Source organism: Tympanuchus pallidicinctus, unplaced genomic scaffold (assembly GCF_026119805.1).
Source record: "Tympanuchus pallidicinctus isolate F22 unplaced genomic scaffold, pur_lepc_1.0 scaffold8, whole genome shotgun sequence".
In the NCBI taxonomy this organism is placed as follows: Eukaryota; Metazoa; Chordata; class Aves; order Galliformes; family Phasianidae; genus Tympanuchus; species Tympanuchus pallidicinctus.
This window is the reverse complement of record NW_026294802.1, coordinates 13,330,350-13,345,336: the sequence shown is the minus strand read 5'-3', so window position 1 is coordinate 13,345,336 and position 14,987 is coordinate 13,330,350. Positions and strand designations below refer to the sequence as shown.

At 55.0% G+C, this 14,987-nt stretch overlaps 2 protein-coding genes across 3 annotated transcripts; one reads left to right on the top strand and one right to left on the bottom strand.

The window, feature by feature from the left end:
* Window positions 1–320: 320 nt before the first annotated feature.
* On the top strand, window positions 321–2,520 carry LGALS2 (galectin 2). 2 transcript variants are annotated; one of them, XM_052668766.1, is made up of 4 exons: window positions 321–438; window positions 892–974; window positions 1,142–1,301; window positions 2,306–2,520. In XM_052668766.1, exons 1-4 carry the CDS (start codon window positions 433–435, stop codon window positions 2,450–2,452), a joined length of 396 nt encoding a protein of 131 aa, XP_052524726.1. In that variant the 5' UTR covers window positions 321–432; the 3' UTR covers window positions 2,453–2,520. The 2 variants fall into 2 exon arrangements, with proteins under 2 accessions (XP_052524726.1, XP_052524725.1); XM_052668765.1 differs by lacking the exon at window positions 321–438 and adding an exon at window positions 478–528.
* A 1,440-nt stretch (window positions 2,521–3,960) lies between these two features.
* Window positions 3,961–10,132, bottom strand: CDC42EP1 (CDC42 effector protein 1). The gene is made up of 3 exons (XM_052668736.1): window positions 9,840–10,132; window positions 6,809–7,632; window positions 3,961–6,134 (listed from the first exon to the last, which is right to left on the bottom strand). The coding sequence occupies exons 2-3, from the start codon at window positions 7,242–7,244 to the stop codon at window positions 5,338–5,340; spliced, it is 1,233 nt and encodes a 410-aa protein (XP_052524696.1). The 5' UTR covers window positions 7,245–7,632; window positions 9,840–10,132; the 3' UTR covers window positions 3,961–5,337.
* Window positions 10,133–14,987: the final 4,855 nt, after the last annotated feature.

Genomic DNA, 14,987 nt, shown 5'->3' with positions numbered 1-14,987 from the left:
AAGGTTTAGCATTCAGTACAACTTGAATGGGAGATTGTAGAAAGCTTCCACATATTGCTGGTGCGATCCATGAGCTGGAGATGAATCTAGAGCCACAAGAAAGAAAGGAGCTGGGAAGCTTTTTATTTGGCTGAGCTGTTACAGCAAGAATAGAAACGAACGCGGTGGTCAGACCTCCATAGCAAGCTAGGGAGCTGCTTGTCCTACATGGTGGCTGCAGTAGCACCACTAAGGGCCATGTGTACTGGTGCCTCCATAGGGAATTCAACAAAGAGGCTGGTCCCTAGGGGAAAGATATGTGCATGACTCAGTCTGCTTAATATGTTAATATATAATCCACAGGGAAGTGAAGGGATGTGAGATCGTCTATATGAAGCATTTCTGAGCTAAACTGCTGGTGGTTCCCTGCCTGCTGACTGCCCTCCAAGGAAGATGGCTGTAAGGGCTTCTGCTCCTGCCTGCTGTTGCCCAGGGTGTTCAGGCTGACATGCCATGCAGTCAGCGAGGCTGTGTGAGGGATGGGATAAGGCATGAAGACCTCCACTCTCAATCCTTGCATTTCTTGGGCTGTGAGCGGTGCTGTCCACCAAATGGGGGGGTTGGACCACTCTGCTTGAATCCTCTTCATACCTCTGTTCTCAAGCTCTATCTTTCCTTGTGCTGAGGGCAAGCCTGTTACCATCTCCTCTCTTTTCTCATTCTTTGTTGTGTGCTGCCTGCACTTAGCCCACTCTTCCCCTTATGGAGAAGCCTATGATTTTAGGCTATGAGAGGAACCTCTGCCGAGAACAGTAGATGTTCTACTGGCTCGGACACCTTCTCCAAGCAGTGTGGTGACAGGGGAGGAATGGCGGATGGAAATCCACAGACCCCTTTTTGTTTCTGCCTCAGGGAACGTTTGAAATGTTTAACCTGGATTGGAAGGTTGGAGGCACCATGAAGATCAAAGGCCATATATCTGAGGATGCTGATAGGTAAGTGCAAAGAAACTCACCGACGCTGAAGGTGAGTTCACGAGCAGGCGATGTCAAACATTTTCACAGCTGATGGAGGCTTTGGGGGCAGAACTGTGTATTGGATCCTAGCTCTTCCAAGATCCTGTCCTTCTCATGCAGCTGACCTTCCTCCTACTCACCCACAGGTTTGCCATCAATCTCGGCTGCAAATCCTCGGATCTGGCGCTTCACTTCAACCCCCGTTTCAAAGAGTCTGTCATCGTCTGCAACTCCTTGTGCTCTGACAACTGGCAGCAGGAGCAACGCAGTAAACATTTCTGTTTCCACAAGGGCTCCACTGTCAAGGTGAGGGCTCTGTGCTGGTGTGGGGTTGTGGGATGGTGAGAGAGATTCCTGTACCCCATATCCTCCCACTTGCCTGCCCAGTGCCTCCCTTTCTCTTTACTGCTCCTTCATCCTCTGGCTTTTTGGTCCTGATTGCTATTTCTTCTCCTTCAAATCAACGGTGGAACTCTGTGTGAGCCTTCTCTGTTTCAGGCTTTACAACTGCTTCCAGCCCAGGGATGTGTGAAAGCAAAGGAGGTTTCCAGGAAGCAGGATCTTGCTGCTCTGTATCTTATTTCTCTAATCGCCTCCTATGCAAACACAGGTTTTAAGCCAGACCTGGGCTGGAAGAAGTGTGGTTCCCTATCTTCTCTGGTCCCCAAATACTCTTCTGTCCTAACTACTTTTGGGTATACTGACAATCTGTCCTACCTCTCCTCCTGCCAGGGATGCTGCCTCACTCTGTCCTATGTCCCAAGATGCTACTAGGGCTGTGTTCAGGAGTAGACCACTTCATATGGCTGTAGAGAAGAGTCTTATTTCCTCAGTCATGGCTGAATGCTGGGGAAGCAGTGGAGAAGTGACAGCTTTGAGAAGTCCCTTTTATTTGCAATGATCAGTGATGAGTCCCTGTTCTGTCTGTTTGAGCATGTTTACGGCTAACACTCCTTTTTCCTGGCTGAGATGAGGGCAATAAAACATCAGGTTCATTCTACTCTGTTCAAATCTAAGCCATGTGGTATATTTAGCAAAGGCAGCACTTAGGTTTATCTGCTCCAAGTTTACAACCTGAGTAGCTGAAACAGCCCCAGGAGAGATCCTGTCCTCGGGTCATAGTCCGATTGCCAGCTCAGATCCTCAATACCAATGGCTCGTTTTCTGCAGCTCCCCCAGCACAGCCTCCAGACCAGGTCTGACCCTCATGTGTAGCATTATGCCTTTGGAGTGGATGCTTACCTTTCCTTTTCTCTCCAATTCCTGCCATCCCTTCCTCCCTCCCTCCCTTCCTCCTTTCCTCCTCGCAGATCATCATTGAATTCCTGGGAGACAAATTTGTGGTGAAACTACCAGATGGGCATGAAGTGGAGTTCCCCAACCGGCATGGCTATGACAAGATCAGCTACTTGAACATTCATGGAGGATTCAAGGTCACCTCCTTCAAGGTGGAGTGATGAGTTCCGTTTCCTAGTGCTAATAAAAACCCAGCTGGGACTGCTTGCTCCAGCTGCTCTGGCTTCTGTGAGGTCTCTGGCTCTGTGGCTCTACGAGAGATGCTGGCAAAGACCGAGCTTTGTCCACTAACAGAAAAGGAAATAGCTGCTAGATAAGGCCAGGTGCTTTTCTGGTTCAGACCAGGATGTGGGGTTGAGCAGTGCACAGGGCCAAACACACTGGAGGTGGAGTTCGGGTGGAGAAGAAAAAGGAAAAGGAAGACAGGATATGATTGCTCAGGGAATGCTTGCTGAGCCTTGTCACAATGCACCATTTCTTCTTGCACCCACATTTTTGGGAGGGGAGGGGGGAGGAAGGGGAACAAAAAGACTGATGTGAGAAATGTGGCATTTGGTGCCACAAAAGTACATAATTAAACATTAGGTTTGGGAACCTCAGGGCATGGCTTCACCATTTCCTCTTGGCTGCTTGCTCTGATAGGTAGAAGGAAGAGCTGTGTGCCCTCCTGCTAGTATAGTGCCAGGCTGTGTGGGGATGGGAACACAGCTGTGCCCCATACTGGCATTCCTACTGTGATAAGGGGTTGTCTCTGGCTTTCCCCCTTATCTCACCTCACTTATCTGGTGCATTCCAGATAGATTACCCATTACTCTGACATTACCATGCTGTAGCCTGCTTGAAGGGAAAGTGAGGCAGGGGAGAGCAGTGAGGAAGGAGTGTTTTTGGGTGGGTTAGGCAGCTCCTACTTGTGTCTCTCACATGAGACTGCAGGCTATTAATGCTTGATTATCTGATGCCACTGATCTAATTAAGAAGCATCACGCCAGTTGCAGGGACTTGTAGGCAGGCCTGGAGTGTGCTGGGTCAGTCCTGTTCCCAATGTCCCTGGGGAGGGAGAATGAAATATGCAGAAAATGAGGAAGCAGAGAGATTGCAATGCCTCCAACAGCGCTGGGAGGAAGAGCAGGGGAGGGCTGAATGCAAGGACAAGCATCACCTCCTTGCCCTCGTTGGTCAACATGTGATGTTTATGTTGAATTGGAAGGGGCCTTAAAGATCATCCAGTTCCTCCCCACTGCCATGGGCAGGGCTGCCGCCTACCACCAGCTCAGGCTGCCTAAGGATCCAACCTGGCCTCAAACCTTCAGGGATGGGGCACCACAACTTCTCTGAGCATTCTGTGTCAGCAGCTCATCACTCTCTGAGTAATGAATTTTCCTCCTATCATCGAATCTAAATCTTCCCTATTTTAGTTCAATAGCATTCACCCTTGTCTTATCACTATCACGCTGCGTATAAAGCCAGTCCTCCTCCTGCTTATAAGCTCCCTTCAATTACTGGAAGGCTACAGTGAGGTTTCCCTGCAGCCTTCTCTTCTCCAGGCTGAACAAGCCCAACTTATAGGAGAGGTGCTGGGAAATCCCACAGGGATCAGAGTGGCTCGACCAAAGTGGTTGAGGGAAGATGATGAGGTTGCTGCAACTGAGGGAGGGATGCACCAGAGAAGTTAGTATCAAAACTGCTTTAATAAGGACAATAAGTGCACGGGGTACAGAGTGGGGGCAGAAAGGCTGTTTCACAGATGTAGGTCTTTGGTCTGGAGCTTGTGCCGCAGTCCAAGAAGCAGAGAACAGGGGGAGCTCATCCTGAGAGCCATCTCCCTGGCACGGGCTGGATGCTGATCCTGCATGGCCCTGCTGAGTGCTGATGGTTGGAGCTGGGAACGTGTTGGCACTGCTCTGGGGGGGCTGAGGGAGGAGGGCTTGCCCTTAACCTGCCTGCAATGACTGCCTGGCTCCCACGTATAGCACGCGCACGCTGGAGCCTCTTTATTCTGCACAAGGACTAGGCGGCGGGTGAGCCACGTAGGAGCGCAGCCCAATGGCATCTCCCCCCACTGTACACCCCCGTCTGTCCCAGAGAACAAGGAGGGTGCTGTGAGGGTCCTTCTGGTGACCTCAGCCCCCGAACATCTTGGCTCCACACCACGGCACAAAGGCGCTTCTGTGCTAGGCAACGTGGAGGCCGCTTGTCCCAGGGTGGCTGCATCACCCGGGGATGCTCAGAGAGGGGCACTCAGCATCCTCCGTGTGTGTCCTTGGGACAAGGCACTCTGCAAAGAGGGGTGTTTGGGGGGGGATGGGTAGAGGGACAAGGGTGGGGAATAATGGCTGCAGAGAGGGAGTCTCCTTGTTGTGAGGTGGGTTGAAGGGAAAGGGAGTTTTTAAGGCAGTATTTGGTGCCCAGACAGTCTCACCTCTGGCAAACCACAAAGTTTCTCCCCCTCCCTGCTGCAAGGAGACTCGCTGCAAGGACAAAGAGACTTCCTCAGTGATGTTCAGCAGCAGGAGGCAAGGGGAAGGTACCGCAAGAGGAATGCTGGCTGGGTGCCTGGTGCAGCCACTGCCACCTCCATGGCTGCCACTGCCACCTCCATGGTCACCCCTACCTTCTCAGGGCAGGGTTTTGCACCAAGAGATCGAGCTCAGTGTCTGTGGGCTCTCTCTGATCCCTGCTTGTCACTACTGCTTCCTTTCCTGAGCAAATCGTTTGCTTGTGGGGGGATGTGGGCTGGAGTGGGAAGGGGCTCGAGGGTTTCTTTGGCACATGGGAATGTTTGTTTGGCATCTAATAGGGAAAGAGAAGGGCTGTAGCTTGGCACAGTGCAGTGCACAGCCCTTACCCCTCCTTGCAGCACCCTGCCAGACCTGGGGGCCCTGCGGGAAATGGGGTCCCCTCCTGCCTGCCTTGCACTCTGCTGCCCTAAGGTGAAGGCCAGGAAGTTGCCTGCTGGGTCTGCCACCAGAGGTGGGGGATAAGAAGGAAGGTGATGACCACAGCACTGATGTCTTTGGAAGTGGGGCTGTGATGGTGGGATGGCCATTCACACCTTGACTTCATCGTCCTCCTCCTCGTCGGCATACTCGAAAGAATTGCTGCGGCCCCCCCGGGTGCCAACGTACCCCTCTTGCAGGCTGGGGAGCTCGTCTTCCTCGTCCTCCTCCTCTCCTTGGTCCCAGGTGTCCTCCGGGGATGGTCTGGCTGCTGTTACTTGTGGCTGCCAGGAGTTGCTGCTGGGGCTCTCCCAGGCAGCCCGTGTCCAGACTTGCCGGGCACCCTCACCCTTCTCTGAGCTGCGTGGGGTGCTTGTCCCCCCATAATGGCGAGCCAGGACCTGGGCTGCCCGCTCGAACTCTCCTGCCTCAATGGAGCAGTCGTTCCAGTGCCCCTGCCATAGGGTCCCTCCGGGCACTGCCCCTGGTGCAGAGGCCTGTGCTGGATCCTCTCTGGGCTGCTCAATGGCATGTGCCTGTCCATTGGCACGGATGGACAGTCCCAGAAGTGAGCCGGCCTGCCCAGAGTGGTCCCAGAAGCTGGGTTTTGCCTTCAGCTCTCCATGGGATGTGTCTGGTCCCGGAGGGACTCCGTCCTTGGTTCCCTCACTATGTGGGAGCACACAGCTGCCAGGTGGGTCTTGGCCATCCTCTGCTACCTGATTCCCATTGGTTTCAGAGAAGCTCATTGCCTGGAGGAGCTCGCTCATGAGAGAGGGCCCCAGGTCCAGGCGGAAGGAGAGCAGGGAGTCTGAGCGATCCAGCTCTTCTTCCCCAGGGAAGGTGCTCTCCTGAGCCTTTTCCAGGCGAGGGACACGAGGGATGGTGCAAAACCCAGACTCCAGCCCTGCAAAGAAGAAGTGATGGTTGGTGAGCACAGCCAGGGTGCCACGGTGGGAAAAAGCCTACGTGGCCATGGGACAAGGGATGCCGATGCCAGTGGAGGTTGGTGGCACTGGCCAGATTACCTCCCTTATAGGGCCCAGTGGCATCACACTACTGTAGCCCAGGGGTGCTATCTCCAAAGCCCAGGGCTGTGGTCTCCTGACGGGCAGCAAGCATGGTAAAAGGCCGGTGGGAATGCAGCAGGGTGGGTGGGACCAGGAGATGGCAGCATTGCCTCAGCTTGCCTTTCCCTCTGAGCCCAACCATGTCCCTTGGTTGCCACAGGCACCCAGACCCTCCTGAAATCTTCGGCCTCAGCCTCTGGAAAAAAGCTGAGTCACAGCCCAGTGCTATGAGGCTAGAGAAGATCCCCTCAGCTATCCCATCCACCCATCCCACATCCCTTCCAAATGGGGCCTTCCTGAATGCTGGCCAGCGGGATGGGATGAAGGAACAGCAGGAAAGGGAGGGATAAACACCCTTGAGGGACACATGGAGATGAAGGGACTGGGACACCTGGGGGCTGCTGGGGGCTTCAGTACGGAGGTGGAGATGGCTGTGCTGTGGCATGGGCATTGCCACAGTGGGACATAAGGGTATCTGGGCATCAGCTACCACCCCCATCCTTGCACTCACCGTAGGTCTGGTGTGCTTTGGAGAGTCTGTTTGAGGCATTCTTGAAGGAGTACTTGCTGGTCAAACCACCATCGCTGTCATATGCTGTCTCATTGAGCTGTGGCAGCGACACAGCATTCTTGATGATGGGCGAGATGGCCGGGGGTTCGGGTGATGCTCCTGCCTGGCTCCCGCTGCCCCGTCTCCTCTGTGGTGTCCGTCGGACATGACGCAGTGTGCGGGCAAAAAAGTTGTTGGCCTTGGCTGGCTCAGCCCCGCCATGGTTGCTGAGGAAGGAGGTGTCCCCAAAGACATCCCCGCCGCGTCCCACATGCATGGTGTGCCGAAAGTCCCCCAGCGGTGGGCTGATCATGTCTGGTGTCAGCTCCGACTTCAGCCGCCGCTTGCCATGGGAGCCCGACACCCAGCTGAGCACTGGCAGCTTCCCCAGGCTCATCTTGATCCTCCTTGTTCCACACCTTCCAAAGAACCCAAAACCAGTTTCCAGCAACGGGATGGCCTGTCACATCCCCATCACCAGGAGGTGCGAATCGCCTTGCCTTGGTTTTGATCTGGTGGCAATGCTGCCTGCCCCTGCGTCCCTGCTCTACGTTACGCTCATGAAGTCACCCAGCGTGGGGATGTCCCAGCAGTTGGTGGCCTTGGCAGAAGTGAGTTCTTCAGGAAACTTTCTCACCCGGTGATGACGATGGTCATGGCAAGAAGGTGTCCCCAGGAGGGTCTGTGGTCATCCCAGATGCTACTGGAAGCTGATCTAATTTTGGGAACTGCTGCACAGGTGGGTGCCAGGAGCTGCAGAGTGGCTGGGAGAGCTTCTTGATTTCCTAAAGAAAACAAAGAAAGGTGAAGTCCTTGGAGAGAATTTTCCCAGTCTCACTGGCTTTCCTCCTGGGAGCAATGGGGCTGACTGGCCTTGGGGAAGTGTCCCCAAGAATGTGCCCTTCCCTCTGCCCATTGCAATCCTTGCTGAGGATTTCTTCCCCATGCCCTGCCCCATGGGGTGAGAAACCTCTCCCTGCTTCTCACTACTCAGACAAACCCTTCAGGAGAGGGTGAGGCCTGAGGTATGGCACAGTTCTCAGGGAGGAGGAGGAGCAGAGAGGGAAAAATGCAATATTTGTGTATTGGTTTGTTTGTCCTTCCCTGGCTGGATCCCAAGGTGCTTTGCTGGGGCGTGAATGCAGAATGCAGCAGCTGAGCATGGGGGGAGGCAGGCCGTGCTGGAGGCTGCAGTTCTGGGGCAATGACCGTGGGGCTGCATGGCCTCTGGGGGAACAGGATGTCAGGGAGGATGCTGGGATCTGCGTGGCCCCAGCAGTGTGTGGTGGTCAAGATGCCAAAGGCAGATGCACAAACCCTACACAACTCAGCCCCTGCTTGCCCAGACCCCATTGTTGTATCTCCATCAATCTCCCCCTGCAATGCCCTCTGCCTGCTAGCTGTGTCCCCATGTCACCTTTGAGCAAGTGCCAGAGAGCCCTGGGCACTGGGCTGCTCTCCTGGCAGAACATGTGTTTTCGCCTTGCCTTGGCCTTGTTTGCTCACCCGGGGCCCCTCTTATCTGCCAGGGGTTAATGCCTGGGAAGGGAAAACACACCTCCCACCGGGGAGGCTGCCACCATTGGCTGCCTCCCTTGGTGGCACCGGTGAGGACACTAGGACAGTGGCAGCATTGCTTCCTGCCTATCCTCAGTCCCATGGCTCTTGTGGCTGTGCAAAGCCTCAAGAGTGGGGGACACAAGGAAGGTTTGGAATGGGAGGATGGTGGCTGGACATGTTCCTCTGGCACAAGGCACAGGAGCTGGGAGGAGGGGAAGAACACCTCTCCCAGGTCTGTGGACCCTCAATGGGGATCCTTGGCTCTCTGTTACGTCTCTGCCCTCCCTCCACCCAAGTGTTGCAGGAACTCATGATTCCCAGGGCAAAGGCTGACCCGTGCTCTCCTTTCCTCCACTGGGCAATGGGAGCCTTGTCCAGCTGACTGGCCTGTCCACCTCCCCCTCCCCAGCTCCCTGCTGCGGGAAGCCCCCTCACTTCGATGGCCGGGAGCTTCCTCCTCCTCCTCCTCCCGCCCTGTGTCCCCTCTGAGCTCGGCTGGTTTCCACTGGTTTTCCACCCGCCAGGAATGGCCGGAGCTGCTCCGCTCGCTGGGAAGAGCGGAAACCAGCAAGGGGGGGAAAATAATCCAGATGTCTTGTTGGCTAGAGCTGCTGAAAACAGCCCTCTTTCCCCCTTCCTCCCCCCTCCTCCTCTCTTAGCACACACCCCAAGGGGACAAGCTCCAGAGAGGGAGAGGAGAAGTCTGGGGTGGTCTCAACAAGGGGGATGAGGTTGGAAACGGCTGTGGGCGGCCGGGAAGCCTTTCCCAGCCTTCCCAAGCGCCGAAAACTCCCTCTTCCCAAAGGAGGAGGAGAAGGAGAGGCAGAGACTCCTCCAGCTGCTCACTTTGTTCTGGGACAGGGAAAACTGGAAGAAACGGGGTTTTGGGATCCATGCAGGCAGGAAGGGGGCAATGGGCTGGGGCTCTCCCACAATCCTGGAGCAGCGCCTAGCAGTGGATGAACGATCCCAAGTCCAGCTTCTGTGCTGCCTGCTGTTATGTATATATTTATATCTCTGCCTATAACAAGGGTGTTTTTCCAAGCAGGCGCTCTGGGACGTTTCCAGCCATCCCCTCCCTACTCCCTCTCGTGCTCTCGAACTTCCAAATTAAAGCTTCCTGGGGTGAGAGTGGTAGCAATGGGGTAGCAATGAGGAGGGGGCTCTGCTGCTCTCCCCCATCCTTGGGTCCCCTTCATTTCCCTGCTTCCCTTTCTTTGCTCCCGCTTTCCCTTCCTTCCTCTCCTCCCCGTTTCCAGTCGCATTCCTGCCATCTCCCTTTCTTTTTCCACATCCTCCCCGTCCCCATCGCTTTGCCACCCCTCCCGCTTTTCCCACCTCCTCACTCCCCTTCTTACAACCCCCTCCCCTTCTCCTCCAATACAACCCCCCATCTCTCCGCACATCCACACCAAAATTAGTATACTAATACCTCTTTTTTTGGCCACTCTCTTTTTTTTGTCTCTTCCTCCGGCCGAAAAGTTGGGAGACGCTCTCCGTGCGTCCCTCCAAGTTGGCTGTGAGGACAACCGGCGCTGCGTCCCAGCGGGGAAGGGGAGGTGCGCCCCCCTTTTCCCACGCCCGTCCCCCCAAGCTTGGCTCCCCAGGCTGCTCTTTGGGTGCCTGACGCCCCGGTGCCACGGGAGCGAGGGAGCGAAGCTGGCGGGGAGGGGACGCGGGAAGGAGGGGGCGGGCTGCGGCACTACCGAGCCAATCCTCGTCCCGGCACGGAGACCGGAGAAAATGAGATTTATTCCAACTATCCAGGACAGAAAACTTCAGGAACTTCTCTGCCTTCCCCCCCCCCCGCTCCCCCTCCCTCCTTCCCCCGCCGCCCTGCTTCCCCAGTGCCATTTCCTTTCCTTTAGCATTGGCTGCCTCCTGCTTCCCCGGGTGAATTTGGGGGAAGGGGAAAGCCCAGGCCTCTGCTAAACTGCTTGGAGAAGGCTGGCAAAGGAAAGGAGTTTGCTTGAGGTGTGTGAAAACCTCTGTGATACCATGGGGTCATTTCAGACCATGTTGGATGGGAAGTCCCCAGTACCCACGATACAGAGCTGCCAAATCAAATGGGGAGAGAGACCCCAAGTCTGCAATGTGCGGTCACACCGGGACCTCCAGGCAATATTGGGGTGAGCACTGGCGGATTAAGAGCCTCCCTGCATGCTGACCCTGGGGGGTCATATAGGCATCACTGTCTCAGGACAAGCGTTACGAGGTCAGGACAAGTATTATGGGGTCAGGACAAGCGTTATGGGATTGGGACAAGCATTATATTGGTGCCACCACGTGGAAGTGGCACTAGGTGTACTTGAGGAGGTGGCATGAGTTTCTGCCCACCTATGGGACACTGCGTCCCTCCATGATTCATTGCTTTGTCCCTTGATGGTCACAGGACAGAAGACCCTACCAGTGCCACCAAGGAGTTCAACACTGGTGGACACAGCTTTGCTTGTGTCCTTGGTGACTCCATGGCCTAGCGATGAGGCTCAGTGGCTCTCCTGGAGTGTGCGACCAGACACCAGCACTGCACCCAACCCGTGGAGGAGAAGGGAGGTGGCTCTGCTGGTGAAGGCAAGATGGGACTTGTTGGGGTGAAGCTTGAGGAACGACAAAATGTCTGCAGAGATGTTGAAATGGAGCCTGGCCTCTCACTTGGCTCAAGTGGCCTTGGGCAGGATGGGCAACATGTTGTTGGCCGTACAGCTCAGCTCCAGCTCTGCTTCTGGAGGAAGGAGACCATGGCCTCTCACCTAGGACTACCACTACTTGTGGCTTCTCTGGCTCGAACCTTTTCTGACTTTTGCTTCTCGAGGATTATCCTTCCCAGTGAATAATCCAATGTTTATCTGTAGCGTGTGCTGCTTGTGATAATGAGAGGAAGCTCTTTGCTGGAGATAGGCTTCATGCCACTTCCCAGAGGCTGCGAGCAGAGCAGCTCGGTGCCTCGCTCATTGCTTAGAGGCAGCTGTAGGGTTTTGGCACAGCATCAGCCTCTCAGCCTCAGGCTTCTGCCCTGTGAAATGGAATGGTTGCAATTTCTGCCTTCCATGAAGGCCAGATGTGATGTTGGTTATGAGTACAAGACTTGAAATACCCCTAAAATACCAATTTTTGGGGTATATCTAGAGGGCCTGTAGCTTGGAGGGTGATGGGAGCTCAGGTGTGACAGGGGCTGAGCTATGCCAACAGTGGGGAAAGGAGAAGAACCCATGACCTACTTCATCCCTACTTGCCAGAGCTGTAGTGGGCACCTCCCACCCAGAGGGAGTCAGACAGGTGATGGAAGAGGCAGGGAAGGTGCTTTCTTCAGCTCTTCTCCCTCTGCAATCTCCCAGGGCATCTCTGCCTCCAGTCCCATCCCAGTGCCCTGCAGCGGGGGCTGTAGAGGGGAGTGGTAGCTGACTCCGCTGGGGAATGCAGAACAAATCTCTTCCAGATGGGGCAGGGGCCATGCTCAGCTCTTTGTAGCTCGCCCCCTCCTCCTCTTTCTTCTCCTTGTCTTCCTTGCCGGTGCTCAGAGCATCTCAGTGCACTGGGCTGTGCTCTGTTTCCAGGAAAGCAGCTGGAACCCCCCCTGTCCTGCTCTTCGAACCTTGTGGTTTTGTGTCTGTGCCAGCCAAGCTGTCCCTTTGGGGATGACATTGAAGCATGTTGGAGACCTGTAGGATATGTGCTGACTCCAGGACTCAGCCCTCATCCCAACCCTTGGGCACAAAGTGATGTGAATAGCCCCACTATACCCTGGCTTGGGCTGTTTCCTCCTTAATCCCCCTCCTTGTCTATTCAGCTGCCTGGAAAGTGTATCTGTATAAACCTGCTTCCCAGCCTCCCCTTCTGCTGTACATCTGCCCCTGTTTGTTCTTGCAAGAGATGTGGTGGGTCTGGATGGTCTTGCAGAGCCACTGCAAAACCCATGGGTGCCCATGGCAATAGCTAATGGCTGGACCCCTCCCAGCCCCATTGCCCCAGACACCCAGCTGCCTCATTTACCCTGAGTCACCTCTGCCTTTCATCCCTCTGCAACACCCCAGGCAGCGCTACCAGTCTAGCCATGATGGAGAGAGACTGGCTATCCAGCTTATCATTGAGCAGATGAGTGGCCCTGCAGCTTCCCTGGGTGCTGGTGATGCTTGCTTTGATTCCTGCAACATCAAAGTTGGGGCTGTGCAAATTGACCCCTCTCCTCCTCATGCTCTCCCCCTGGGGCAGAGCACTGCAGGGCTGAAGTGTTGCTGGTGTGACAGGAAGGGAGTGAGGGACTGGGGGGACATGGGGTGTCCTGGTGTGGTGGAGAAGGCAGCAAAGGACCTTTCTTAGGATGTGAAGATTCTCCTTGCATTTTGCTTTGGGAGAACTTAGTGAGAACACCCCAACCTGGGGATGGGGCATCCAGCCCTGGTTACCTATACCTCTTCCTGAGTCCCATCCCTGGAAATTTCATGGGGAAGGATTGTGAAGGGGAGGGCAGGCGAGAAGGGGCTCCCGCTCCACACACCAGCAGCCCATATCCTGTTGCTGCCCAGGCTCCCTGGCTCATATTTCCTCATTAACTGGGAGTGCTGCTCGTTTGTGGGCGACTTCCAGATGTTTCCATTCTTCTCACGGCAACCAGGAGGATGCATATTGCATGGTCTGAAAGGTGCTGCTGGCAGCCCCTGCTGCAATGGGGGGCCAGGAGGATGTGCATCCCACTGTGGGTCCAGGTTCATTCACCGTGATGTTGCGATGAGCAGGCTGGGATGGTAGCACATCCCAAGATGGGTGATGGATAAATTCAGTGGGGTACCCTTTTGCTTCCCTGCTCTGACACCAGCTCTGTGGGCACCACATTGCTATCACCCCATGGTTTCTCCATTGGGATGGTGGTCCCTCAGCCTGGTGATGATGCTTGGGAGAAGGATCCTTGTGCTGCACCATGGATGGAAAGCAGACAGCAGAATGGCGCTCACAGGAGAAAGGCTGATTTTGACACTGTAAAAGTCCATTTATGCTCTGGGAAGGGGGGGAAACCAAGAGAATAGGATCAACCACATCCTGCTCTTGGGCTTGCAAAGGGACGGGTGCTTCTTCCTGGGGAGCTGGGCCAGGAATATCAAGCCTTGGGGATTACCAAAGCCCAGGAGGAGGTAGGGACAAGTTCTCAGGCTTCTGCTTCCCTGCCCTCTGCCTATCTCCTCATATCCCAAATGTTTTCATCCTCTTCCTCCTTTTGCCCATGGCCTTCTCCTCATGCTTGTGGACGTGGGGGTTTTGCGGATTGAAGATGGAGGTGCAAACTCTGGCACAGAAGGGAAGGAAGGGGTGCTTTGCTACACAGCAGGGAGAGGGATGGGGGTTGTTGCATAAAGCAGAAGCAATCCTAGAACAGCTGCCTGTAGCCTGGAAACACCTCTGTGATTCCGTGCACTGGGAAAGGCAATGCAAATATCTGTTTAAATATGGATATTACATCTCCCACCACCTGATTCTCCAGTTCCTTTTCACAAAACCTAAGGAGGTGTAGGAGGGACTTGGGGGTGGGCTCAGCTTTCCTCTCTACAGTAAGAAGCAGCTCTCTGCATAGAGGGGCTTCTGTGGGTCCGTGTGCCCTTTGCTGGCATGGGCCCTTTGCTGGATGAGGAGGGGAGCATTCTGTGGGATTTCAAAGGAATGAAGGAAAAGAGGAGCTGACAGTCCCAAGAGAAGGGAACAGGTCCCCAGGGGTGGCATGTCCATGGAAATAATTGGGAGCAAGGCTTGGGGATGAGGAATGGCATGATATGTGGAAAGAAGGCAGCACTGTGGGGTTATAGGGAAAGAAGAATGGGGATGGAGAGAGGAGTCATCCATGGATTGAGAGGATTACCATACAAGAGGAACCTGCCTTGCTCCAAGGGAAGATAGGGGAGTGGGTGGAAATGGGGCCTGGACAGCTCTTTAATCCTAATGGTTTTGCCTGTCCATCGAGCTTGCATATTTTTGTCCACGGAAGGAAGGGGGTGGGGTGCAGAGGCAGCTAAAAATAGGGGTGTCCCTGCCCATTCCCCCAAGGCGGGCATCCGTCTGTCTGTCTGCTGCCTGTGGGGCTGCTGCGGGATCTGGAGGAGGGGAGCAGGCCTGTCCTCCTCCCCAAAGAGTCTGGCTCCGCTTTTGTTTGTCTCTGGGCCCTACGGGGACAGGAAGAGGCTGCGAGGCTGGGAAACAATGGCTCATTCTCTTGGCGTCAGCGCCTGGCCAGCAGTGATAGGGGACACGGGCTCCCGGCCAGGAGGAGGCATGGCCTCGTCCACCCCAAGGAGACAGCTGGGGACAACGCCAGGAGAGCTGGCTGGATGCAGGCTGACTTTCCCAGCCTGTCCCTCTGCCCTGCTGTACCCTATGCCTTATATCAGGAGTGGTCTCATGTAAGCACACCCTATGGAGGAGGTGATGAAGGTGATGGCAGCCACTCAGTGAGAGGTAGGAAGTGGCACTGGGGCAACGCTTCCCTTGTCCTTGGCCCTATGAAACCTGCAGGAATGATACGGGACAAATTTGGCATCCCAGCATGTTGGTGACCAAGGGACATGGATGAGTGTGTGTTGCAGGTTGGACAACCAAC